We start from the raw sequence: 23,482 nt of genomic DNA on the forward strand, positions 1-23,482 counted from the left end.
ATTGTTAGTGTGATTTGGCAACCCATAATGCAAGGTCAGTGAAGTCATCAATGTTGAATTTCACATTTCAGAGATGCTGCATGAGCTACAGGTTGGCTGAGGTGGATGCCGAAGGACACGGGCAGGACTCTTGATGGACATCACACCTGGGACGCTGTGGCATCAAAACCTGTGATTTTTCTTCAGAAACAGGACAGCTTCTTTAAACACCAGGGTCACACTGAACATTTGATATCTTACATGTCTCCATGCCCTCATCGTCTTCTTCCGTGGCAGCCGGTCGGTCGTAGGATTTGTCGATGGCTGCCCTGAAGCTCTCGTTGCAGCCCCGTCCTCTGATGATTCGAGGGCGAGGCCTGTGGAAAGGCAGGTCCCCGTTGAGGGTTACTTCTGCTACTGCCGTCTGGAGGCTCTCCAGGGAGCTGGACTTCTTCAGGCCTAGCGATGGTCCCACATCCCTCGTGGAAGAACCTGATGGGAGGATATAGAGGTAATGAACAGCAGGAAATGGACGTTTATCTTGAACAAACCCTCCAGTCCACAAAAAAGCCAAACATTTACTGGATTTTAGCCACTGATGCCGATACTAATTGTTAGAAAATTCCTAAAAACTATTAACATGAAGACACCACTTGACTCCGCACCATCATCTGCTCAGCTACATGTGCTGCACAGGATTGTAAACAATGGAATCGGAGTTGCTCGACTGGATAAATTATGCACTAGCACAATTTTGGAACACCCTCAAGTATCTTTTTCTACATTATGTTGTGTAAAAACGACAAGACTTGTCAATATATTTGTAACAGATCAATATCAGTGGATATTATCAGTCAACCGATACATCAGACGAGCTCTGGCCCTCAGTGTTAGCCTTGTCCATGTCTCAATCAATTCCCTATGCTGTTGCAGCCATCATAGCATGTTTCAACATGGCTTTTTTTTTTTTTTTTTTTTTTTTTAGCTAAAATGGTTAAAAAATTATTCTTTTTAAGTTCAAACATCCAAAAGTTAATTTTGTAGAAGCAATATCTCTTCTAGATGGAGCAAAAACATGTGTGGCAGCTAAAATATGATAAAAAGCTGTGAGTCTGCACAGGCTACACCTTAAACTCTGTAAAAGCTTATTAATTGAGGTATGTACAGGTTTGGCCAAAACTTTGTCTATACTTAACGTACTAAAGTGATCTGATAGTAACTTACATTGTCTACATTTGACATGATTTTCCTCCTTATTTGTAATATTATGATGACAGGCAACACAATCAATAGACACACATTGATTCTGGTTATTATTAAGTGTTATTCTCCGGGATAGTGGATGAAGGATGATGATGCAATGCAAAAGAACCGCAGTTATCATGAGAGTTGTCTTACGGGATGATTTCAGAGGATGAGAAACAGACTTTTTCCAGCACCAACAGTGACTAATAAACGTGACACATATTTGACAACAAGTCGCTTCCTGCCAGTTCCAAATGACCATCAACTAAAGCTGTCCGAGTACGACCTCGGAGTCCTCTCAGCACGTCCACTTAGAAACTGTACTGCTGGTGGATTCTGGGAAATGTTCCAGCCAAACCTTGCCGTGACCCTTTAAGGTGAGCCTCCACGGCAAACACCATTAGCACACACAGCGAGTGTGATAGCAACATCACAACACAGGAAGAACACTGTATGCAAACTGAGGTGATGCTCAGCGTGATAGTTCCTGTTTTTTTCTGCAGCATGTGATTAAAAAGCTGCTCTCAGAAATTTTACTTAACTTCCATCACTTAACAAAAGAGGTATTTTCCTAATTTGACATGCATTTGGCTAAAAAGATGCTTTATCTGAGCGCAGTGTGGATGAAAAGTGACAGAAAAATGTGTGAAATGATGTTTGTGCTTCCTAACAATGCAGAAAATATGTGTCACAGATTCACACATGATTCTTGCCGCCAGGAAAACTATTTCAGCTACACACACACCTGTCAACGAACTGCAGATAAAGAAAATTCTCATTAGAGGTTCCACCACCCTGCAGAGAAGAAACACTTGGTTTACCTGAACACGAGCAGCCTCTTAAGGGACAACAAGCAATAAGCCCTGACAACAAGACGCTGTAATCAAACCCGGATACTGTTTGTTTCACCAAACAGGAAGCGGATCGATTGTGTGCGTTTTTGTGTGTGTATATGTGTGACATTCCTCCTGACTGACTACAAATTTCATTACAAGATGTGGCTCTGAATGAAAATAACCATCAGCAATATTGGAGAAACATGACAGTTTAATTAAACTAAGACTATTCGTACTGTGGCGCAGGGCAAAATTTTAAATGATTTTTTTTGGTTCCCATATGGCACCTTTCACAGCCTCGGAGCATGTGGGGTGGGTAATAACTGTATAAAGATAAGGTGAGGAGGTATGAAGGTAAATGAAAGAGGCGCTAATCTCCTGGGTGGTGTCACTTCAGAGGCTGCAGAGCACACAAGAGCTGACAGACTAACATGAGGTGCTGCAGCATATTGTCTGGATGAAAAGAAGGCAGATAGGGAGGGAAGGGAACAGCAGAAATGTGTATGTTTGAGCAAATTCCTTCTTTAAAAACAACAAAAAAACTCAGTCAGCAGCAGCAAAGACACCCCAAGACCTATTTTAGTCACATTATATGTCCTGTATTGATGTTTTTGGAGCTTTCAACTGTTATTCTACGCATCATTTTCTGGCGTTTCTTTAAATCCATGGGTAAATTATCCTGAAACGTATTGAAATGAGCCACCAAGTCTAGAAAGAAGCTAAAAAATGTGGTGCAGGCTGCTTGCTTAAAGTGAGACTGAATGGGATTAAAAAAACAACGGAACTGGAAACCCGAATACATGCAGAGTTTTCAGGTTAGCGGCCTCCCATTCATTCTCATCAGTCTGTCCTGTTCCCTCTACATCTCAGCCAGAGCCCAGCTGATCGGCTTTTCACGGTGCACACCCACTTTATTTAAAGGCCCTGCCCGGTGCCATTCACAGCACTCACACTCCAGAGAAAAATTATTTACACTTTGTTGGAGATCTGACAAATGGTGTTTGGTTATAGCCACTTTTTAAAAGACCTGACTTTTAAGTGAAGTGAGTGAACTCTATTTCTGCTCAGTCGGCCACTTAGGCCACACACAAAGTACTTCTGGAATCTAAAAATCCTAATAAAAGATACACGAATCTGGTGCTTGTTTCAAGGTCAGACATAGTGAATTGCAAATAATCTAATCTGACAGCACTGCTCACATACAGTACCTGACAGAACTGCAATAAAACAGCTAAATAAATTACTTCCAATCTGACTTTCAAACCAGTCAGTCAATTCTGAATAATCTGCGAGTGTGTGTTTAGGCGCCGTGCTCTGTTATTCATCTGCAGATAAACATTATCCTACACAGCTCAGCTTCCACAGTCTTGCAATAACAAACAAGGGCAACTCACGTAGCAGACACAACACGGAGACTCAGCTGGCAACAGCAACGATATTGATTCAGTCCACATAAAGTAAATCATAAGTCATTCCAGTTCCCTGCCTCTGTCATCTTTACAAAGTTAAGTGTGTCGAGACATTACATTAAGAAGCTGGCTGCTCAAAAATGGGAAACCATAACGTAAATGGCATAAAATGAAAAGTCCAGTTGTGAGTTAAAGCAACCTGCGATGCTGGCTCAGGATGTGTCATATAGACAATGGTTGGCCTAAATGGTAACCACAACTGAAAATCTTAAAAACTTACATTTAGAACATCCAGTTTTACTCTGGTAAAAACATTATTTGTCAGAGTAAGAAACAATTATTGGGTTTTAAATGTTGCAACCCTCTTTGAACTTGTTGGGAAACTACATCTAGTTTTAAAATCTTGTTATTCCTCATGTATAAATTTGCCAAAAATCAAGTGTTTGCTCCAACCAGATTCAGATAATGGTTGGCCTAAATGGCACATGAAGTCTAACTCAATTTGCCAGTGTTGAAATTTAGAACATCCAGTTTTACTTTGGTAAAAACGTTTGCCAAAATCACACCATTTACCAAATTCCTTGAATTATATCTAATTTTAAAATCTTGATATTCCTCATGTACAAATTCTCCAAAAATAAAGTGTTTGCTCCAACCACATTCATCAAAAAACTAAACATTTTGTGATTCTCTCTCCAACTGTGAAGTCATGACTGATTTAGCTGCAACCAACAGTCACATGACAAAAATTCAGGGAATTTTCAAACAAGTTTGGCTGAACTGCAGGAGGTTTTCACACACAAACTAAAAATGCAAGTGGCAAACTATCTATAGTATGCAGAAACATTTTTTTATTCTGACACTGGTAACTTTTAGGTGTTGATTCCAAGTGTTCTCCGGGTTCTGTAAAGGTAAGTAATAATGTCATTTTAAAGTTTCATGACCTTATAACTCTTTTACACTGCACAACAGACATGCTTGAGTTGTCTTTACTTCTAGCCATAGTTGAGCTGTTTCCATAGAGGCGCAGGATTTTCTAATACGCTAAAAAATGAGCCCACAGTGACTAAAAATGTCACTGGAGCAGCACCCACCCAGAAAATTGCCTGGAGTTCAGAAACATAGAATCATGTTTCAGAAATACCAAATACTTAACTCCAAGAGGTATTTCCTACTTTCCCAAAATGAATATAAATGGACTCGTAATGTGGACTTTACAGGGATCACTCAGAGGACACTTTCTCACACAGATTTATGACACGTCAAAGAAGTTTAACAAAATGGGGATGTGGTTAACGCCGCCGACAGTCCGGTATTGTCGTCCGTCACTGAAGTGTCCTCGTCCAACATGTGGCAGTGGCCTGTGTCAATAAACCTCTCATCCAATCACACCTCAGGAGATGAGGGTTACTAGATCCCATCTCATAGCTGTCACAGTCTCTGGTTTCAGCGGGACGGTTGTGTTTTGGCTTTGGTCAATGGACCATGGATCATTTGTTCTTAGTGAAGAGTGCAAATTTTTAAAAAAAAGTTGGTCAAGTGACACCTGGGGCCCACAAAGTGAAAATAAACCACAGGGTGAAATCTATTAGGCCAAAACACCGAGGGGGGAAACTGAGAGGGAATTAGATTCCAGCCTTGAGAAACGCCTTCTTTTTCTCATGAAGTCTGCACTAAATACCCACCTCAATTACAATGATTAGAAAAGCGTATTTGCAGCCTGAAAATGGGATGCCGGAGATCATTTCTGGAGCTCAATGTAAAGGCAGATCGCTCTAAATCAGACCAGACAATGGCGGTTAATTAAAGACCATTCTTTGATTTGCCGTGAAGGCGGCTTGATTATCACCAGAAACAAGTGCTCTCACATCAGCTGCATTTGTTTCTGAGCTGAGACAAGGACATTAATAATCCTCATCAGAGACCAGTAAAAAAAACACTCTGATATGAACAGTTTTCTGGAAAATGAGTCTCAGATCCAAAGGATGTTTTGTCAGACGGATACCGTATTTGCTGTTTTTCTACTGAGTCATTGGTAACCAAACGAAGCCACACTAAGTCCGCCAGTCAAAACAATTACTCAAGCAAAAAGACGACTGAGAAAAGATGAACCGACAGCAATTTTGCTGCTTGATTTATATGATGTAGCGAATTAATATATAAAAAAGCCAGAAAATTGTCTGTTCTAGCTTCTTCCAACTTGACCTCTTTGGTTTATACACATCCTGCCTGTTTAGCTGTTGTTTCAGCAACTCCCTGGACTCAATGGAACCATGTTTGTCTGTATTTTTTGCACTTTTCTAAACTGAACAGTCATTTAATTAGAAACATAACAGATATTTTATAGTCTATTTGTTCAAGGAATTTGTAGTTTTGGACCCCTTTTAGGTAAAGTAGTGTTTTAAGCAACTGTCATCAGAAAAAAATATAAAGCAACTTCTAGATGGGTGACAAATGAAAGTAAAAAAGTCTTTGCTACTACAATAACAGGATCTCCATGTACTGTGGGGGGCATATTTCTGACATTGGGTTTGACTTGTCCCTTTAGAGGGAAGAATCACTGCAAATCAATACAATAAAGTCGAAGTCGAAGGTGCAAAGTACAAAACCTGTCAGACTAAGCTAAATCACAGCGGCAGTGTTTGTGAGTGCTTGATGTGGTACGAAAAGGAAGAATTGGATGCACAATTGTGACAGCATGTTTTTTGGAATTAATGCAGCTTTAAAAAATGTCAAATCAATCCTTGCATTTTAGCATAAACTACAAAAAGTCAGAAAAGTCATGAAATCCACGGTCTAAACTCAACTCAACTCAAAAATGCTCCTATGAATGATGTCTGTGATTGTCTTATGGGTGGGAAAACTGTTATTATAAAGGGATTTGGTCATTTTAGGTATGAAGACTTGATGGATTTTAGGATGCAATGATGTGCCGAGATCTTTTTCCATATTATGCAGAGATCTCTACAGAGAGGAAAATAGTTTGTTTTATTTTCACGGGCATTTTTAAGCTATCTGATTACCTCTTCCTTTTTATGCCACGAAGCAACAAACATGAATATTTCCACGCTTTACATCTTCTAATGAGGTCAGTATTTATCGGTATAATTCATAAAAGTAGAACTTTAAACTCACAGCTGCAGTAACATTCCTCGACTGAATGCCAAATATATTTCCACCTGAAGATGTTGAGCTGTACAAACGTGGTCTTTACAGATTCCTGTTTGGTAAATCAGTTTTGTTATTTAAATTTACCAATGAAATGTGAAGTTTTGTGATGATTTTAAATGGACTGAGGAGCTTCATTGTGCTTATTTTGTTTGGCCAGAGCAAACTAAAGGTCCAGTTCAGTTACACTTCCAGTTTAAGAAACACTTTAGCAGACACACCTTATTGCTGGCTCATGCTAATATAACATGATAGAAAGTTGGAAACACTCTCCTCTCCATCACACACAACAAAAACTATTACGATACCGATCCAAGTCTCAATTTCAGCTTTTCCACAATCGTCTTTTCACACTTTCACACTCTCCACAGTCGAGTCCACGTGTTGCTGCAAACAGGCCCTAAGACATCTTCTTTCTAACAGTCTCATCTCTCTCCTCCTCTACACGTCTTTCCTCAGCAGGAGCCATCCTTTTGTCCAAGTCGCTGATTCCAGAGGCAGGCCCTTTATTCAGTCGAGGCGACAGTGAAAATACACAAGACCTGACAATGACGGATGACTCGCTGTCAGCTTGCTGCCTTAACCAAGGACAGAGTGCTTTCTCTGCGCTGTGCACGCACGCACACACACACACACACACACACACACTCACACTCACAAAACAATTAGTGCTGCAGCCACATCTGAGGCAAAACGGGAGAAAATCAAATCTGCAGTCACCCAACTGCTTTCACAGCCGTGTTCGGCAGCGACCTTAAACCGTGCCGAGGACTGCCAGACTTCACTCTGCAGGCTGACAAATTCGTCTTGTCAAGAGCGAACCGAACACTAAACACAGGGAACGCCACGCAAATGCAAAAAAAGCAGACCAAAAAAAGAAACCTCCATAACATGCAGGCTGCAAGCTGGCTGCAGAATTTACAGTTTTAGATCAATATGTGCGATTTAATGTGTGTCACTGCTGTTCCTGTACAGTCTGGGTCACGTCCTGTATCTGCTATGACTCAATCTGCTCTCTAAAGCCACAGGTCGGTTTATTTATAGTTCTTGACAGTAAAATCTCTTCCATTCTGTGGATAGAAATGTTTCCCAAAAGGTTTTATAATGTATTGCTGGAGAAATGAACAATATGTCTTAAAATACAAAGAGTGAATGAAAGAAACAGATGGATGTGAGATATGAAGGACCAGAGGGGCATAAGTTGGTTTTGACAAAGTGATTCAAATGGTTGACTGTCTTGATGAAATATATATTTTTTTGCATCAGTATTGAACCAGATTTCATGAACCCACAGCACACTTTTGATTCAGTCGCTAGAGGCAAAGGAATGTACTGAAAACTATCTCGACCCCAAATCTGACATCTACCGACAAAAATGCGCTTTAATACAGTAACTTCTCTCACATGTGCACATAGTTACATTATCAAATTTAGCTTGATTACATTATTATTATTAGAAACAGACCTTGTTTCATTTCTACTACCCAAAAGTATTTGTGATGTTTTAATAAACCTTCTGAACTCCAAAAAATCCACCAGTGGGTTTGACAGGCATGCTATTTTTTAATGAAAAAATGGCACAATTTATCATCTGAGAAAACAATAACAACTGGCAGAATAATCGAATTTTGAACTTTCTGACTGTCCTGGAATGAATCATATGTGACTTTCGGATTTTGTCGGGAAAAACAACCAAATCTAAGCTCAAAATCGAATCGTGTAATCAAAATCAATTTATTCTCATTTTTTTTTAAAAATGCTGAAAATAAACTATTTGTTCTAACTAGATTCTGTGAAAAACTAAAAATTCTGTCCTCCTTTGTGCAACCAAGAAGTCATTAGCAACTAAGCTACGACCAACAGTCAGGTAACAAAAATTCAGGAACTTTTCAGCTGAACTGGGATGAACTGCAGGCCTTGTTTACAGACGTATGGAAACAAATTAAAATGGAAGCAGCAAAATATCTATTAGTAAGTAGGAGCTCCACTCTCTTTTCCAATTTTGGTAACAGCTGTGGGCACTTGGAAAAATGTTGTACATATTGATACCAAGTTTGAGTAAAATAAATAATCTGAAAAATTCAACTCTGTTTTAGTTCCACTGTGCGATTTTTGAGCACGCTACACAGTGAAGATATTTCGAAATAGGACAATTAACATGAACTGTATAGTAAATAGGGCATGATGAACCTGGAAAGTTGTTTTTGTGCCTAAAATTGCACAAGAAATAAGGAGATACTGCAAAAATATCCAAATAATTACTCCTGCCTGGTTTCATACTAGCTATTAGCTGTAGCAAAGTGCTCATAGTTGAGGAATTTAAATTTTTTTTTTAAATTTAGGGTGTTTGTATTCAACACAGAATAAATTTTTGAGTTCTCTCTACGTCTAGCCATGGTTGTATTGTTTCCATAAAGGTTCTGAATATCATTTTGCAGTAAAAAAAAAATGAGCCCGCAGTGAGTAAAAATGTGACAGGAACAAATAAAAACGCTCAAAACGGCCTGTGGTTCAGAAGGTTAAGAGCCTGACTTTACTCCTATCTGCTCCTGTAACAATTTATTCCAAATCATATATCAGTAACTGTTTCTTTTTAATAAATACAACCAATAGCTGTTAACATAACACATACATCAAATACCACCTATGCCCCTCGGTACCAGGCCTTGAGAATAAAAGTGATGGTGATCAGGTCACTTTTTCATTCTAGCTTCCAGTGCACCGGTCCTTACCTGTGTTGGTCTCGGGACGAGGGGTGAGGTTAATCTCGTCGGCTACTGTTAAAGGAAGAAGGGGGGAAAGAGAGGAGGGGATACAAACATTTGGGGTTCAGTTAGTGCTCATGGCATTCCACATGCAACATCCAGGTAGCGCTGCCATCAACAGGAAGGGCTTCATCTCAATTAGGGTCGGACGCCATGCGAGACAAGGGAGGTGGCGGTGGGGAGAAGGGAAATGAAAAGAGGGTTTGAGGATAGCAATCAGACTTGTTGTGATATCAACATGGCACACAGCGGCAATCTGGTGGGGAAGATTAGATATGATTATAGAGAGTGCGAGCAGAGAGACTGTTGCAGCCAAAGCAATCAGCGACTGTTCGCAGCCATTTCAAGGTGAATCAACTCGGTGAAGTTCTTGACTTTGGCGAGAGATGCAGAGTCTGTTTTCACACAAAGAGGCAAAGGGGTGGAATACATTTAAATAGGAGGAACATGTCTGAAACATGCAGGAACATGTGCTCAAGGTTACATGAAATCTGGTTCTTTATGGAGTTCAAACTTGGTGCACTGAATTTTTCAAACGACTCAAACGCTGAATTTGCTGCATTTATGCACTTCAATCCAGCCGTTTTGTTGGGGGAAAAAAGAGAAAGGAGGGTTTTACCACCTCCTTGGAAATTTTTCAAACCTTCCTCAGCTGTTTAACTACTGGAAATGACAGAATTTAGGTCTCTGTGCATCATTTGCTTCTTCATTTCAGTATTATTAAGCACTGGGTTGAATATTTTTCCACTTGAAGACATGTAAATTGAATTTCCCGACAACTACAATCTGGATCTTGCAGTGAATGGTATTAAAAAGTCCAGAACTCGAGTAAATCCTGAAAATTCAAGCCTTAATATGACAAGCAGGTGTGTTAAAACCTGAAGTGATAGTTAAGCGGAACACGATGGATAAAGTCGGCCTGACCCTGCTTTCAGACTCGAGGGTATAATATGAAATGCATTCATATTAAACATGTTAAAATTTACATCGATTTCACAAGAGAGGGAAAAAAAATGTATGAATAATTCCAGGCATGAATGCATGTGGAGGTTACCGCATTGCACCTTGGCTGCTGCTCTTGGAAAATCCTTGAAATTTAAAGCATAACCCGAACGCTGGAAGGCAAAGGGAAGTTTGTGAACACTGTACCTAAATCCATGCTCTTGGACTTGCGTGTCTTAATGATCTCAAGCTGCGCGGCGTCTCCGAACTGCTTGGTGCGTTTCTCCGACATGCTCTGACGTCCAAAACCTTCCCTCTGGAAAGCCCCGTCTGGATGGTTTTCATCTGTAGCCAGGGAGCTGGACGGAGGGAGCCACAGGTAGATTAGATTAGATGGACTTTATTGATCCTGCACGGGGCAAACTGAAGTTTCACGGCAAAATAAAGTGGAAGAAAACAGCTTACTAGCATAGATAAGTAGCAAAAAAAATCTAAAATTACAAACAGTTCTCGTATATTCTCAAAAAAATACGCAGAAAATCAGATGAAAATAAATGACACGGGCACTACAAGGTGAGAGAGAAAAAGAAAAGTTATCAAAATGGCATGAAAAATGGGGTTAGATGAGGAGAATAAGTTCAAAGAACTTGTATGATTTGACCTCAAAGTGTTCAAAGAAGGAGAAGGAAGGTGAATAAGAAATGGGGTGAATAAGGGAAGGACGGGGCAAAATCGTGGAAAGAATTAGGAGAAGTGAAAAAGTGGAAATATAATAAAATCAAGAGCTGCAGCCATGAGAGAATAAAGTTGGAGGAGAGAAGGATGTAGAAAAATGAAAGAAAAGGAGAAGAACTGAGAGAATAGAGAATGTTTGGGTGAAGAGATATTTTGTGTTTTATTGGAAAATAAGGGGAAGGAAGAGGCAAAGATGTCAAATAAATGGAATATATTTCACCATGCATAATGTAATTTACAACAGTTCACTGATAAACTGCTAAATTGTGCTTTTGTATTTATTCTTTTGCTCGTCTGCTATTTCTTGCATTTTTTCTTTCTAATTAGTTTCCACACTCGCCATAACTGCTCTGTGCTTGAATTTGTCTCAATAGTTCCTGGATTTTTTGTCACATGTGTGTTGGTTGCAGCTAAGTCAGTTATGCCTTCTTTGTTTAACAGCAAAGCACAGAATTTTTATTTTTTTCTGGAATCTAAAAATCCAGATGGAACACAGATATTACACATTATTAGTTTCGCAACTGATGGAAAGAGACAAATTTAACGATTTACACAAAAGTTTGAGGTCACCCAGACAATTTCATGTTTTCCATGAAAACTCACACTTTTATTCATGTACTAACATAACTGCACAAGGGTTTTCTAATCATCAATGAGCCTTTCAACAACATTAGCTAACACAACGCAGCATTAGAACAGGAGTGATGGTTGCAGTGTGGGACAGGAGATACCCATTTTAAATTGGATTTGGGTCACTTTTGACCCATGTTGCGCATCAAAGGGTTAAAAATCGGCCGCATCCAGCTAGAATAAACATTTACCACATTAACAATGTCTAAACTGTATTTCTGATCAATTTAATGCTATCTCCATTGGAGAAAAAAAAGCTTTTCTTTCAAAAATAAGGACATTTCTAAGTGACCGCTAACTTTTGAATGGTAGTGTATGTCATCTCATTGCACTTCACATAGTAAGTTAAAGATCTTACGAATTTTAAATAAAGAGCAGAGAACCCAACAATCCACAGTTGCCTTGGATTCCCTATGAGCGAACAGTTGGAGACGGTGGGAAGGAAGCAAAAAATGAGACAGAAGCAGGTATGTGATGTCCAGTATGTACAGTGGGTCAGGGTTGGGATTGAAGATGGGTTGTTCCTCATGTTAACGTTCAACAGAGGGTTGGCCTGTGAGAAGAAACTGTTCTTATGTCAGGTTGTTTTGGTGGTAAATTTAACGACTTATGTCTGTTTTTACAGTTCCTGCCTCTGGTTATTGCTGTAATTTAGCTGATTTTTTATAAAGATAACATGATTTTTAAACTCACCTCATAATCAACAAACTGAAAGTGCCATTTACCTCAGCTGACTGGAAATTAAGAATCTTTAACAAGAAATAATAATCAGACTAGCATAAATGGAAATCATTATGAGTTGCAGCTCGATACGATACATCGATTTGTTGTACTTTCTCACACTGTAACACACTGAGTCCTTCTCATCAGGCTGAGAGGTTGTGAAGAAGAGGACTGAGCTCTTACAATCAGCCAGTAATCAGGAGAATGAACACACATGTTCTCCAGCCACCATCACTGGAGACACACTGACCTTGTTGAGATGTGCAGCTTTCAGAAGGTTAGAATCACATTAAAATAAGCCCAATGAATCTGCCACCATATGCATGAAATCCTTTTGAAAGAACTTGTCAAACGTGGCGCAGCAAAGCAAACAGAAATGATTTACCTGCTTTAAATTTTTAACCACGCGGAACTGCGACTACCTGAAGTGTTTAGATTGTGTGTGACAGGCATGAAGGAAAAATCCGGAAAAAGAGCTCCAACTTTTCGCCCACCTGTCGATGTGACCGGGCGGCTCTTTGGCCCACGGCGGAGTCACGTCAGCTGCGAAGCCGACGTCGTCGTGGGAGCTGGAGGACGACTGGTCGGAGAGGTGCGGCGGCAGCAGTGGTGGCCGGTCGTCCTCGATGATGACGGTGTCGTCCTGCGGCATGTTGACGGTCGGAGACAGCTGGTAGTTTCCTGGAGGAGACAGAATCAGTACCTTTAATTTTCAGATCTTTTTTCCCCAAGTGTGTCTGTGTCTTCAGAGCCAAAGATTCCTGAGGCTGTATTGTATTTATTTCCATTTTCTATATTTTCTATGTCCTTTCTCTGTCCTAGAGTCTGTTTGTCCGTCTGTCTGTCTGTCTGTCTGTGTGCAACATTACTCAAAAACAGACAAACTGATTTGGATGAAATTTTCAGGAAAGGTCAGAAATGACACAAGGACCAAGTGATTACATTTTGATTTTTGTGGTCGATAGTCTAGATCCACAGATTTGTTAAAGATTTTTGTATAATTGCCACATAGCGGCACGGCGTCACTGTAACTATGACAACAAGCGAAAACTATGTCATCTGCCTGCTGACGATCACATGATTGCGATCCTACTACAAATCCACCTGAAATGATACAAGGAACAACTGGTAAAATAGTGGGAGTGTTTCAGTGGTTGTGTGTGAATAAGAAAAGGTTGGTTAACCCTCTGAACCACAAGCAGTTTCTGCTCGTTTTTTGCTTCCTGTCACGTTTTAACTCACTGTTGGCTCATTTTTCACTGCAATAAAGAGTCCTGCATCTCTGTGGAAACAGTATAACCATGAACAGAAGTAGAGAAAACTCAAAATTTTTCTTTGTACAGCAAAACAAAGTTACAAATCTTTAGAAAAATATGAAAGGTGATTTTTTTTATAAACTTATTTTACAAATATTGAACAAAACAATGGAATCAGCATGTACAACAGGTGCTAATAATACTGGGAAAAAACTGTGGCTCTGCATCAATAGATATTTTTATTATACATTTTTATAACCTCTACAATGTAGGTATTTTTCACACCTGGAAAAATCAGCCAGAAAGGTGTCTCACTATGCTGAACGTATCTTACAGCTTACAAACATGTTGCTCAGCTGCACTGTTTTTGAGCCTTACTGCTCTTATTTTATTGCTCATGTACGTTTTATTTTGTTTCCGGTTAGTTTCCTGTTTGCAGTTTAGCTCAAAAGTTCCTGAATTTTTGTCACATATCTGTTGGTCACAGCCGAGTCTGTTACAGCTTCTTTATCACATCGTGGAATACAGAATTTTAATTCTTTTACCAAATCTGGACACATTAAATAGTTTATTTTTACTGCATTTTAAAATTGAATTTAAAAGTGGTTATGATGAAATATGATATTAGGCATAGATTTGGTTCATTTTTCTGACTGAACCACACATCAGAAATTATTAGTTCTTTGACCAGTGAAAAGTACAAAATCGGACGATTCCTTCTATTTTACAGTTTCTGGCTCTCATAAATGGTGTAACTGTGTTTTTTTTTTTTTTTAAGCGGCAACATTCCTTTTAACCCCACTGGTGGGTTTTAGAGTTAGACTGAGATGACTTTATAAATCCCTGGAGGGAAATTAAGTTGTTACAGCAGCATGGATAATCAACAAAGGGGTAAACAATAAGACAAATGTCTAAAATAAAATAAAATGAAATAGAAAAAATCTACAGAATACACAAGAGTGATACAGAAATGTGCAAATGAACAGAATGTGTGGTTCAGATGGTTAATGTCACTTTTTGTGCTTCTCCTTCACAATCAAAAAGCAAACAATGTCTTTCCCAAGTAAAAAAATTTACATAACAGACAAAGAGTCTAAGTCCTTGAACACAATCTGGATCACAAAGGAAATTATAACTGCATTAGAAATAGAGAAAAATGTCAGTTTATATCCATTACTGTATCTGCATACTGCAGTTTTGTGTGTTTTACAAAAAAAGTATTTGAAATTTGCCAAACAAAATTTCTATCAAACAAGATCTATATCAGATTTTCAGTAAACCAACATTATCTAGAAGCAAATCTGTTGTTTTATTCTTTATGGTTTTCTTCTCTTCACGAGAAAAACAGTGAGATTTTAGACACAAAACGTCTTGTCAAGGTCTTGTTGTTTCTTACAGTTCGGTATGACGCACACAATGAATATGCATATCAGTGATGAACTCCTCCACAGCTGCTGAATACTGTGAAAAACATCCACCATGTTTATGAATCTAGAGACACAAGCATGAATTCTGAGTTATTTTCAGAGTGTAGAGTTTCATCAGCATGAGTCACATTTGCCCACAGCGTGTTCTACTGCTGATTCAGAATTCCATCATTAAAAGTTCACTTAATTTCTGACCTGCAAGTAGACAAATGTTTCAACAATTCAGATATAAAAAAGAAATCTGAACATTTGTTTCTTTCAGCTCCAAGGTGAAAATTAGAAAAATATAATCAGCATTCATGCACAAAAACTGGTCATTTACTGAGCAACACCTTTAGGATTTAATTTATTTGTGACAACAGGCTACTGTATTAAGGATGAGACTGTAGAAACCATTTAATAGGGCAACAACAAAAACAAAAATAATTGCTTTCAAAATTTAAATAAAACAAACAAAAAAACCCCAGTAACTTTTTAAACCACAAAACATATTTTGAAGTTTAAAAGCAGCGTGAAACTGCTCCTGGCTAATCAGCTTACACCAAGAGCAGTTTGGCAGCAGGCACAATGCTGTTCCTACGTCAAAACACTATGATTAATTCAAGCTGTGCCCTCGCAAATAAAGATAAAAACCTCCCTGTGCCGAGGCAAAAAAATAAAATAGTCCCTTCTCTCTGCGTCTGAAAAGCACGGCTTAAAAACTCCCATTGATATGCAGCGCATGACTTTGTCTTTAATCTGTATTTTGAAATTGGCATCAAAAGAAGGTTAGCTTCAATGCTTCATAAAGGCCCTCTGTGCTGAGCTTAGGGAGAAGTTTGTTTGTCTTTAGCATTTAATGTCTGGGATTTAAAGCTGGAGACCTGGAGGTCCGAGCCAATCTCGCTGTTTGTTCCCCATAACTGAGCACCAGGGGACCAGTGGGCTACTGGTGCCGCTACATCCAGCCAGCGTGGGTCAATGACCTGATGTCAATGAGCTGAATGGAGGAAAAACAAAACGGGGCAAGGCTGGGAGGTGGTAATGTGCGAGGGTGTGTGTTTATATGTGTGTAGAGGTCAATTATAAAGTCATTGATCATTGTTTTTGTTTCTTTCCTCAAATAATGAGAAGCTACTAAGTGCTTTTTTATTCAAATTAGCTCACTAATGCACTTTATACTTTCTTAACCCCATTTTAGAAGCAGAAAATAGCAAAATATGCTATGCTGCAAAACAAAACTCCTTTAAAAACCGTCAAATAATCTCACTAACATCTAAATAAAATAGCTTTTGTCTGCATTTTAAGTCATACTTACGGTTAAATTATGCTTAAAATTGAAGAAAAAAATACATGATTGACTGCTTATTAAATTATCATCACGATAAAAATCTTTGCAGGCAAAGAAAAATGTCATTTTTTTCCAATCAGCTTTTAACTAGCAAACAAAGACTTGGTGTTTTTGACGTCATTCTTCAGCCAAATGAAAGTATAAAGTCCTTTAGGCGACATATCAGAATGAATCTAAGAACAGGAGCAGCAAATATGGCAATTGTAATGTTTTACCAAACAATAATCAATGTCTGAGTGGACAATTGCGTGATTGATGTACATTTCTCAGTACTGTCGACTCTGGATGGAAATACAACTACGGACGATGCAGTAATAAATAAATACAATATAAAATGTGTTAATTGGGGAGTAATTCTTGAGCATGTTAAAGTCGCCTCTGGTTGTTGATTTAACCCCTAAAAACCTATCTCTGTGTATCAAAAGAAGTTTCATTTTAATGAAAATCTGCTTTAGAATGGCATTGATGCAACTCCACACTGTTGCTTCTTCCAGAATGTGCAGCAGCTCGAGCACACCAGCTCACCTGTGGCTCACACAAGCTGTAATACTGACGCAATTCAGCCAGACGCATTCCATCTGGAAACTGATTCTAAGGAAAAATAATAACATAATATACAAACTTCCATCCTGCAAAAGCTGTCACAGGATTGGCTCTTTAGGTTTGTTACATATGAAACCCCAGAAGGCTGAATCCATGTTTTTAAGACCATCATTGGTGCACTTTAGCTGAACTGCTTAAACATGATTATTTGTCTTTTAGCATACAAGAAAAAACATATGGACATGTTAACAAGATAAAAAAAAAAAAGAAAAAAACCCAACTTGATTTGTGCAAAAGGGTGGCATTTAACAATCGCAATAATGTGGGGAATTATATTAGCCAGAAAAGCTAGTCAATTATTTAGCTAACTTAAGTATCTAAGTGGCTTGGTAGCTAACAAAACTACACATTTTTTTTTTGCTTTTTCCCCCCAAAAACAAAAAAAAAAACAATCACTGGTCAGAGTATTATCTTTTCAGATGAAAAGCACTCTTTCCAAATGTCAGAGCATCTTTTCTTAGCATAACTTAAGCGAACATAAAGCTAACAGCAGACAACAGGCTTGTTTCAATAGCGACTGAAATAAACACAAAGACCAACCAGAAACTGTAAGGACCAGTTTCACTCCACAAATCAATACCGGTTCATTCTTCCTGCAGGTTCAGGCAGTCCACATTTATTTTCCACACGTATGCTTGGTGAAAGCATAGACTTCTGACTCTCCAGCTTTCCGTCGCCAGTATTTTAAGGATAACGGTCAAAAACAGGAAGAAAAATGTCAAATCATTTCAAAACCTCCAGCTGCCATCAACCCCCAGAACACCAGAGGACACACCGCTAAGGACAGCACGAGCTTCTTTGTTGTTTTTTGTTGCGTTTGCTGGTTAGAAGTTTGTGCAGCACAGTTGGAATAAAGCAACACGTTTCTGTGCACCAATCAAGCTTTAGCAATATTTATATGAATAAGTGGTGACAGATGTGGGGTTTGTTTGCTTCTGTAGCAGGAGCTTTATCAATCACACAACACCCACACATGAAGTGAATTATCGGGGATTTCTTAGTACTTCATGCTGCTTTAATTTCAGCTTTCATCGCTGCTTATAATTTATTCACATTTTCAGGTGCAATAGAGATTTTTTTAAAGTTATTTTTTTATTTCACCTTTATTTGATAGGTGCAGTGGAGACAGACAGGAAAGGAGGGAGAAGAGTCGGGGGAAGACATGCAGCAAAGGGCCATGAGTAGGAATCAAACCTAGGATGCTGCGTCGGGGACCAGCCCCTGTACATGGATCGACTGCTTAACCCAGTGAGCTATAAGAGCACCCCTGAGTTTCACGTGTTTTCATACGTCAAACAAGGATGATTTTTATATCAGACTGCTAGATTATGACCAAAAGACAGAAAAACTAAGATTCTTATCTATGAAAGCATAGAACAACTGCGAAGACAGTAATTACAAAAATGCACGACTACGTGTACAAATACTTAAGAATATATGTACATGTTTGTGGATAAGTTCACAGTGGGAGTGTGTTGGGATGCATCTCCAAACGTGTGCAACTACCTGGCCTGGTTAACTACCACTGTTTGTTTATATATATATATATATATATATATATATATATATATATATATATATATATATATATATATATATATATATATATTAAAAATAAAAAAAATTTTTTTTCAAGAAAACAAACTGAGTTAAAGGAGATGGAACATTTAAAGCAATTTTATGATTAAAAAGGACATTTGACCAAAGAATATGACCAAAAACAGAAAAGCTAAGATAATAATCTGTTAATAGATACCTGACATATTTATATTCAGTTTATAAAAATAAAAACAAATTGTGGTTGAAATTTCTGCATAGTGACAGCTTTTAGATGATAGAACAGTGAGAGTGATGACAAAGACACTTGTAATGACTTCTAATTATAAAAATGCACTGTTATGTGTGCAAATATCTATGAAAATGTATGCATGTTTGTATATGAGCATGCAAACACGCGGCATAAGTGTGTTGGGCTGCATCTGTAAGAGTGTGTGAGTGCACTGCCTCAACACCGTCAGTCCCTCCCTGTTTCATCTCCAACTGTTCAGTGTGTGTTTGTGCTCCTTTCAGCTCCCTCCTGCTGCGTATGTTTGTTATTCACAGTGAATTTGGGACTTGGGGTGAGTCCTCTGGCACAGCACGACCTCCTCTGTGTCCCGGACCACACACACACAAACACACATTTTGTACACACAAGTCACCGCACATGTGCACTCCCAGAAACCACTTAATCCCATTTCCCTAAGCAGTCCGGTGCGCAACGCTGAGAATCCCGTCAATGTCACAGTTTGAATCACTGCAGTACAATCAACTGGCAGCCGCTGAGTAGAAAACCGATGAATCTGTCAAGTCAGTCGCCTGGTAAAAGAAGAAAAAAAAAAAAACAGGCTTCTTTGTTTTAGTGCCAGCAGCCGTCGGCCAGCAACAATAGCACGGCCATGTGGACAGAGTGCACACCCAGCATCACCTGAGAATCACCTCCATAAACACACAATTCCCAGCGGCTGCAATAATTTCTGCAGGGGAACAATAGGTGGCATTTCATTTGAGATTCTCCCATTGAGGCTATTATTAGACAGTTATTGTATAAAAACTACAAGGCAAAAAAAAAAAAAAAAAATAGGGAACAGCCAAGAGGAAAGGAAGAGGGGTGAAGAGATTTTCTGGATGAAAATGGAGATAGCAAGAGGTGTGAGAATAACATGGGGTGAAAGACATACAGAGGAGTTTTTTTTTCCTCTCTTTTCATTTTGTCTTGTCTCCATCTATTTGCATAATTAGTAAGGAGGTTATTGCCAGGGGTGCCGGGCCTTGAAAGCTATTGGCCTGAAGGAGTAATTAAGTCGCTCTCTTATCCACGGCATCTTCAGAGTGATCTAAAAAGTGTGCACGGAGCCAAAGACGCAAGCTGATACATTCTGAATGGGAATGATGTTGTCTTCTAAGAAAGCCCTAATGCATGATTTATGTTTTGTGGCACCCTTACAAAGACGGAGCAGAGTTTTTCCAAGCAACTGTGAAAAGACCCCCCCGGCATTCACTCACACGCAGTTTTATTTATTCAAGGAAGGTCTGCTGAGCACGCAAAGCTTCGTATTCACACACAGTCACATATGGGAGCTGCAAAGTCTTCTGCTGTTGCTTTCTGTCCAGTGACAGTCTTGTCTTCCAAGCAGTTATGTTGGTAAATCGATGCATTAAGTTAATTCAGGGGGAAGTATAGAAGGTGACAACGATAAATTAGCTCCTGCAGTCTCCTGCATTTTGAGACCACACATGGTTCAAGCATTACAAACCCAAACACTGACCAGAGGAACTCCCAGAAATGTACTTTTAAAGGGTTGGTCAACCCAAATTACACACAGAAACCACAATTGTTGCCCTGTTTTTAAGTGGCTGCAGAAAGTTTGTTTTTTTGGTTCATGTTGTTCTTTGAGACGGTTTCCTTTTTTTTCTCCAAAATACAACATATTCCAACAAGTTCCACTGAAAAAAAAGCATTTTGTGTGTCTTAATACATTTTTAAATTTTTGTGAACTTCATCAAAAGTTATTACAACTTTTTTTATTGTGTCAAATCTAGTTTAGGTCTAAAATGCCCTTTTATACTTTTAAATGAATTATATGTTAGAATTAGATGAGGAATGTGTTTTTTTAATCTAGTGTTGCTAAGATGACAGATTAACCCTCCAAACCCCAGACAGCTCCTGCGTATTATTATTTTTTTTATTCCTGTCATATTTTTACTCACTGCAGGCTAATTTTTCACTATCCTGCATCTCTATGGAAACAGCACAAACATGACAAGGAGAAAAGAACTAAAAATAATTTATGGGTAGTACAACAAAGTTAAAATGAAATAAATAATGCTAAAATATTAAATAAAAAGTTTATTTTTTTGATTTTGTATCTATTTTTTTCCCTTTTGACCATATAGAAATATTTATTAGTTTTATTTTTCTGACATTTATTTTTACTTTTAGAATATTTAGTTCATTTTACAAGAAAAATAAATCCAGAATACCCATGTAATGGTGTGGTGGATATTTTCTTGGCACACTTTGGGCCCCTTAGTACCATCTGAGCATGGTTTAAACACCACAGCCGACCTGAGTATTGTTGCTAACCATGTCCATCCCTTTATGACCACAGTGGACCATCTTCTGATGCTACTTCCAGCAGGATAAAGCTCCATGTCACAAAGCTCAAATCATCTCTAACTGGTTTCTTGAACATGACAAGTTCACTGTACTCCACAGTCACCAGATCTCAATCCAATAGAACGTTTGGGATGTGGTGGAACAGGAGATTGGCATCATGGATGTGCAGCTGACAAATCTGCAGCAACTGCGTGATGCTGTCATGTCAATATGGACCAAAATCTCAGAGGAATGTTTCCAACACCTTGCTGAAAGAATGACGCCAAGAATTGAGGCAGTTCTGAAGGCACAAGGGGGTCCAACCTTTTACTAGCAAGGTGTACCTAATAAAGTGGCCATTGAGTGTATATTGATGTTTCAAACAACACAGATAACATATTCAAGAATGAATCTCTGGTTGTTATTGTTAACATAGCAAACATTAACTTAAGAGATCATACTCGGGGAAGCATCAAGCAGAGTCTAGCAGCTTAAAATTCGAGCCCGGTGGCCTTTATCCTCTTTACGTAGCCTGCAGTAGCAAATTAAACAGCAGTTCAAATAAGGTTTTAATCCTTTCCCTACCTCTTCAATCTCACTTTTATACAACAACTGCTTTAATACCTCTTGGTCAAGCCAACTGGACCCATATTTCTAGGTTTCCTTACTCACTTGATTCGAAGTGATTCGAAAACCACATGTAGGAAGAAGATCCAAAATAGGTTTTTCCTTTTGGTGGTCAAGAAAAAATCCCACAAAAACTGGCCTGATTAAGTGTTTAATAAGCAGGGAAATGTCTCTTGTGTCTGTGATAGTAATTACAAAGTGCACATCCCTTCTAAGGCTGACAGAGGAAGCTTCTAGTGGTGTCTTGTTTTGCTGAGGTAAAGTATTAGAAGGAAACAGACCACGCTGGCAGCTTTGAAATCTAACTTTCCCTGATTAGACTGCCCAGTTTAGAGTCACAGCACAACACGTGAGGATCAAAGCAGGTGGAGCGAGTTCAAAAATGCAACATTGTGCCTGTATAATCCTGATAGTTCAAGAGTCAGACATCCTGAAAGGCTCACAGCACTGAGGTCAGGTCATTCAAGGTGATCTTTTTACATGGAATCTCCTCCACTCTTGTCAAGGTTGATGATTAGAAAACACTCTTTATTTTGGAACGTACTTAATCGTATTTAAAAGAAGACCGAGGGCAGAAGAACAAATATCAATAACATCTTGGTATTTTTTCTTTTTTCTAGTCTTCCTGTATTAATTTGTCAAATGTATTCTTTCACTTCCTCACATTCCCTTATTTCCTCACTTTTCCTATTGGTTTGTAGCTTTTTTCTTCATTCTTTTTCTTAAAACTTCACTTGACGTAACACTGCATCCAGTACTAACCAACTATTCTTTAGGTATCTGCAGAATACTGAAGCAAAGACATTAAACTACATCTCCATTGGTTTTAAAGACAAACAATGTGGCCGGCGCTGTTCTTTATTCCTAAATTCTTTTTTTTTCTGTCTTTTCTTTTCTGCAAACTGCCCTCTGATACCTCAACCCTGCGAATGGGTTCAACAGGGAACATTATCTTAAGAAAAAAAAAATGCAAAATTGCATGATGTATCAGAAGGTACTGTCAGATCTTCAACCTCTTCAAGTGTCCTTGAATTAATCATGTGTAACTTTGATTTCACTGGAAAAATTAAGCAAATCTAAGCTCAATATTGTTATTATTTTATCAGTCATTTATTCTTCACATCTCATTTTTGAATAAACCATCTTCTCAAACCAGATTCTGTAAAAAATAAATAAATAAAATAAAAATAAAAAATTCTGGGCTAATCAATGCAATGAAGGAACCGTGAAAGACACAGGTGTGACCAGTAGTCATGTCCCAAAAATTCAGGGACTTTTCAGCTGAAAGGAATAAAACTTCCAGCAAATACAAGGCAAGTCTGAGAACAAATAAAAAAAAACAAAAAAACTTTATTTTATTAAAATTATTATTTATTTATTTATTGTATCTATTTATTTATTTTTACAAATAATGGCATTATAGCTGTGTCATATGGCACAGAAGACATTTTTCAGCTCTCTACTTCTAGTCATGGTTGTTGCTGTTTCCATGGAGGTGCAGGACTTTATACTGCGGTAAAAAATGAGCCAACAGTGAGTAAAATCGTGACAGGAGCAAAAAAAGACACTGCTAGGGATTCAGAGGTTTCAGTTCTTGTGATACCTGCAGAATCCTGAATTCTGTTCTACCCACTGGCTCGAAGGACAAACAATAAAGCCTGCACTGTTG

General features: G+C 38.5%; 1 protein-coding gene across 9 annotated transcripts in view; it reads right to left on the bottom strand.

The window, feature by feature from the left end:
• The window catches only part of pard3ab (par-3 family cell polarity regulator alpha, b), a 307,758-nt gene that overhangs the window by 91,036 nt on the left and 193,240 nt on the right, over positions 1–23,482 (bottom strand). For 6 of the 9 annotated variants that reach the window (XM_055014228.1, XM_055014227.1, XM_055014224.1 and 3 more), the window contains 4 exons: positions 12,927–13,113; positions 10,552–10,703; positions 9,370–9,414; positions 241–471 (listed from right to left, as the gene is read on the bottom strand). In XM_055014228.1, coding sequence (XP_054870203.1) covers positions 241–471; positions 9,370–9,414; positions 10,552–10,703; positions 12,927–13,113 — 615 coding nt within the window. The remainder of the gene's footprint in view (positions 1–240; positions 472–9,369; positions 9,415–10,551; positions 10,704–12,926; positions 13,114–23,482) is intronic. The other 3 variants (XM_055014230.1, XM_055014229.1, XM_055014225.1) reach the window with 1 other exon arrangement.

This window comes from Amphiprion ocellaris, chromosome 10 (assembly GCF_022539595.1).
Source record: "Amphiprion ocellaris isolate individual 3 ecotype Okinawa chromosome 10, ASM2253959v1, whole genome shotgun sequence".
Classification (NCBI taxonomy): Eukaryota; Metazoa; Chordata; class Actinopteri; family Pomacentridae; genus Amphiprion; species Amphiprion ocellaris.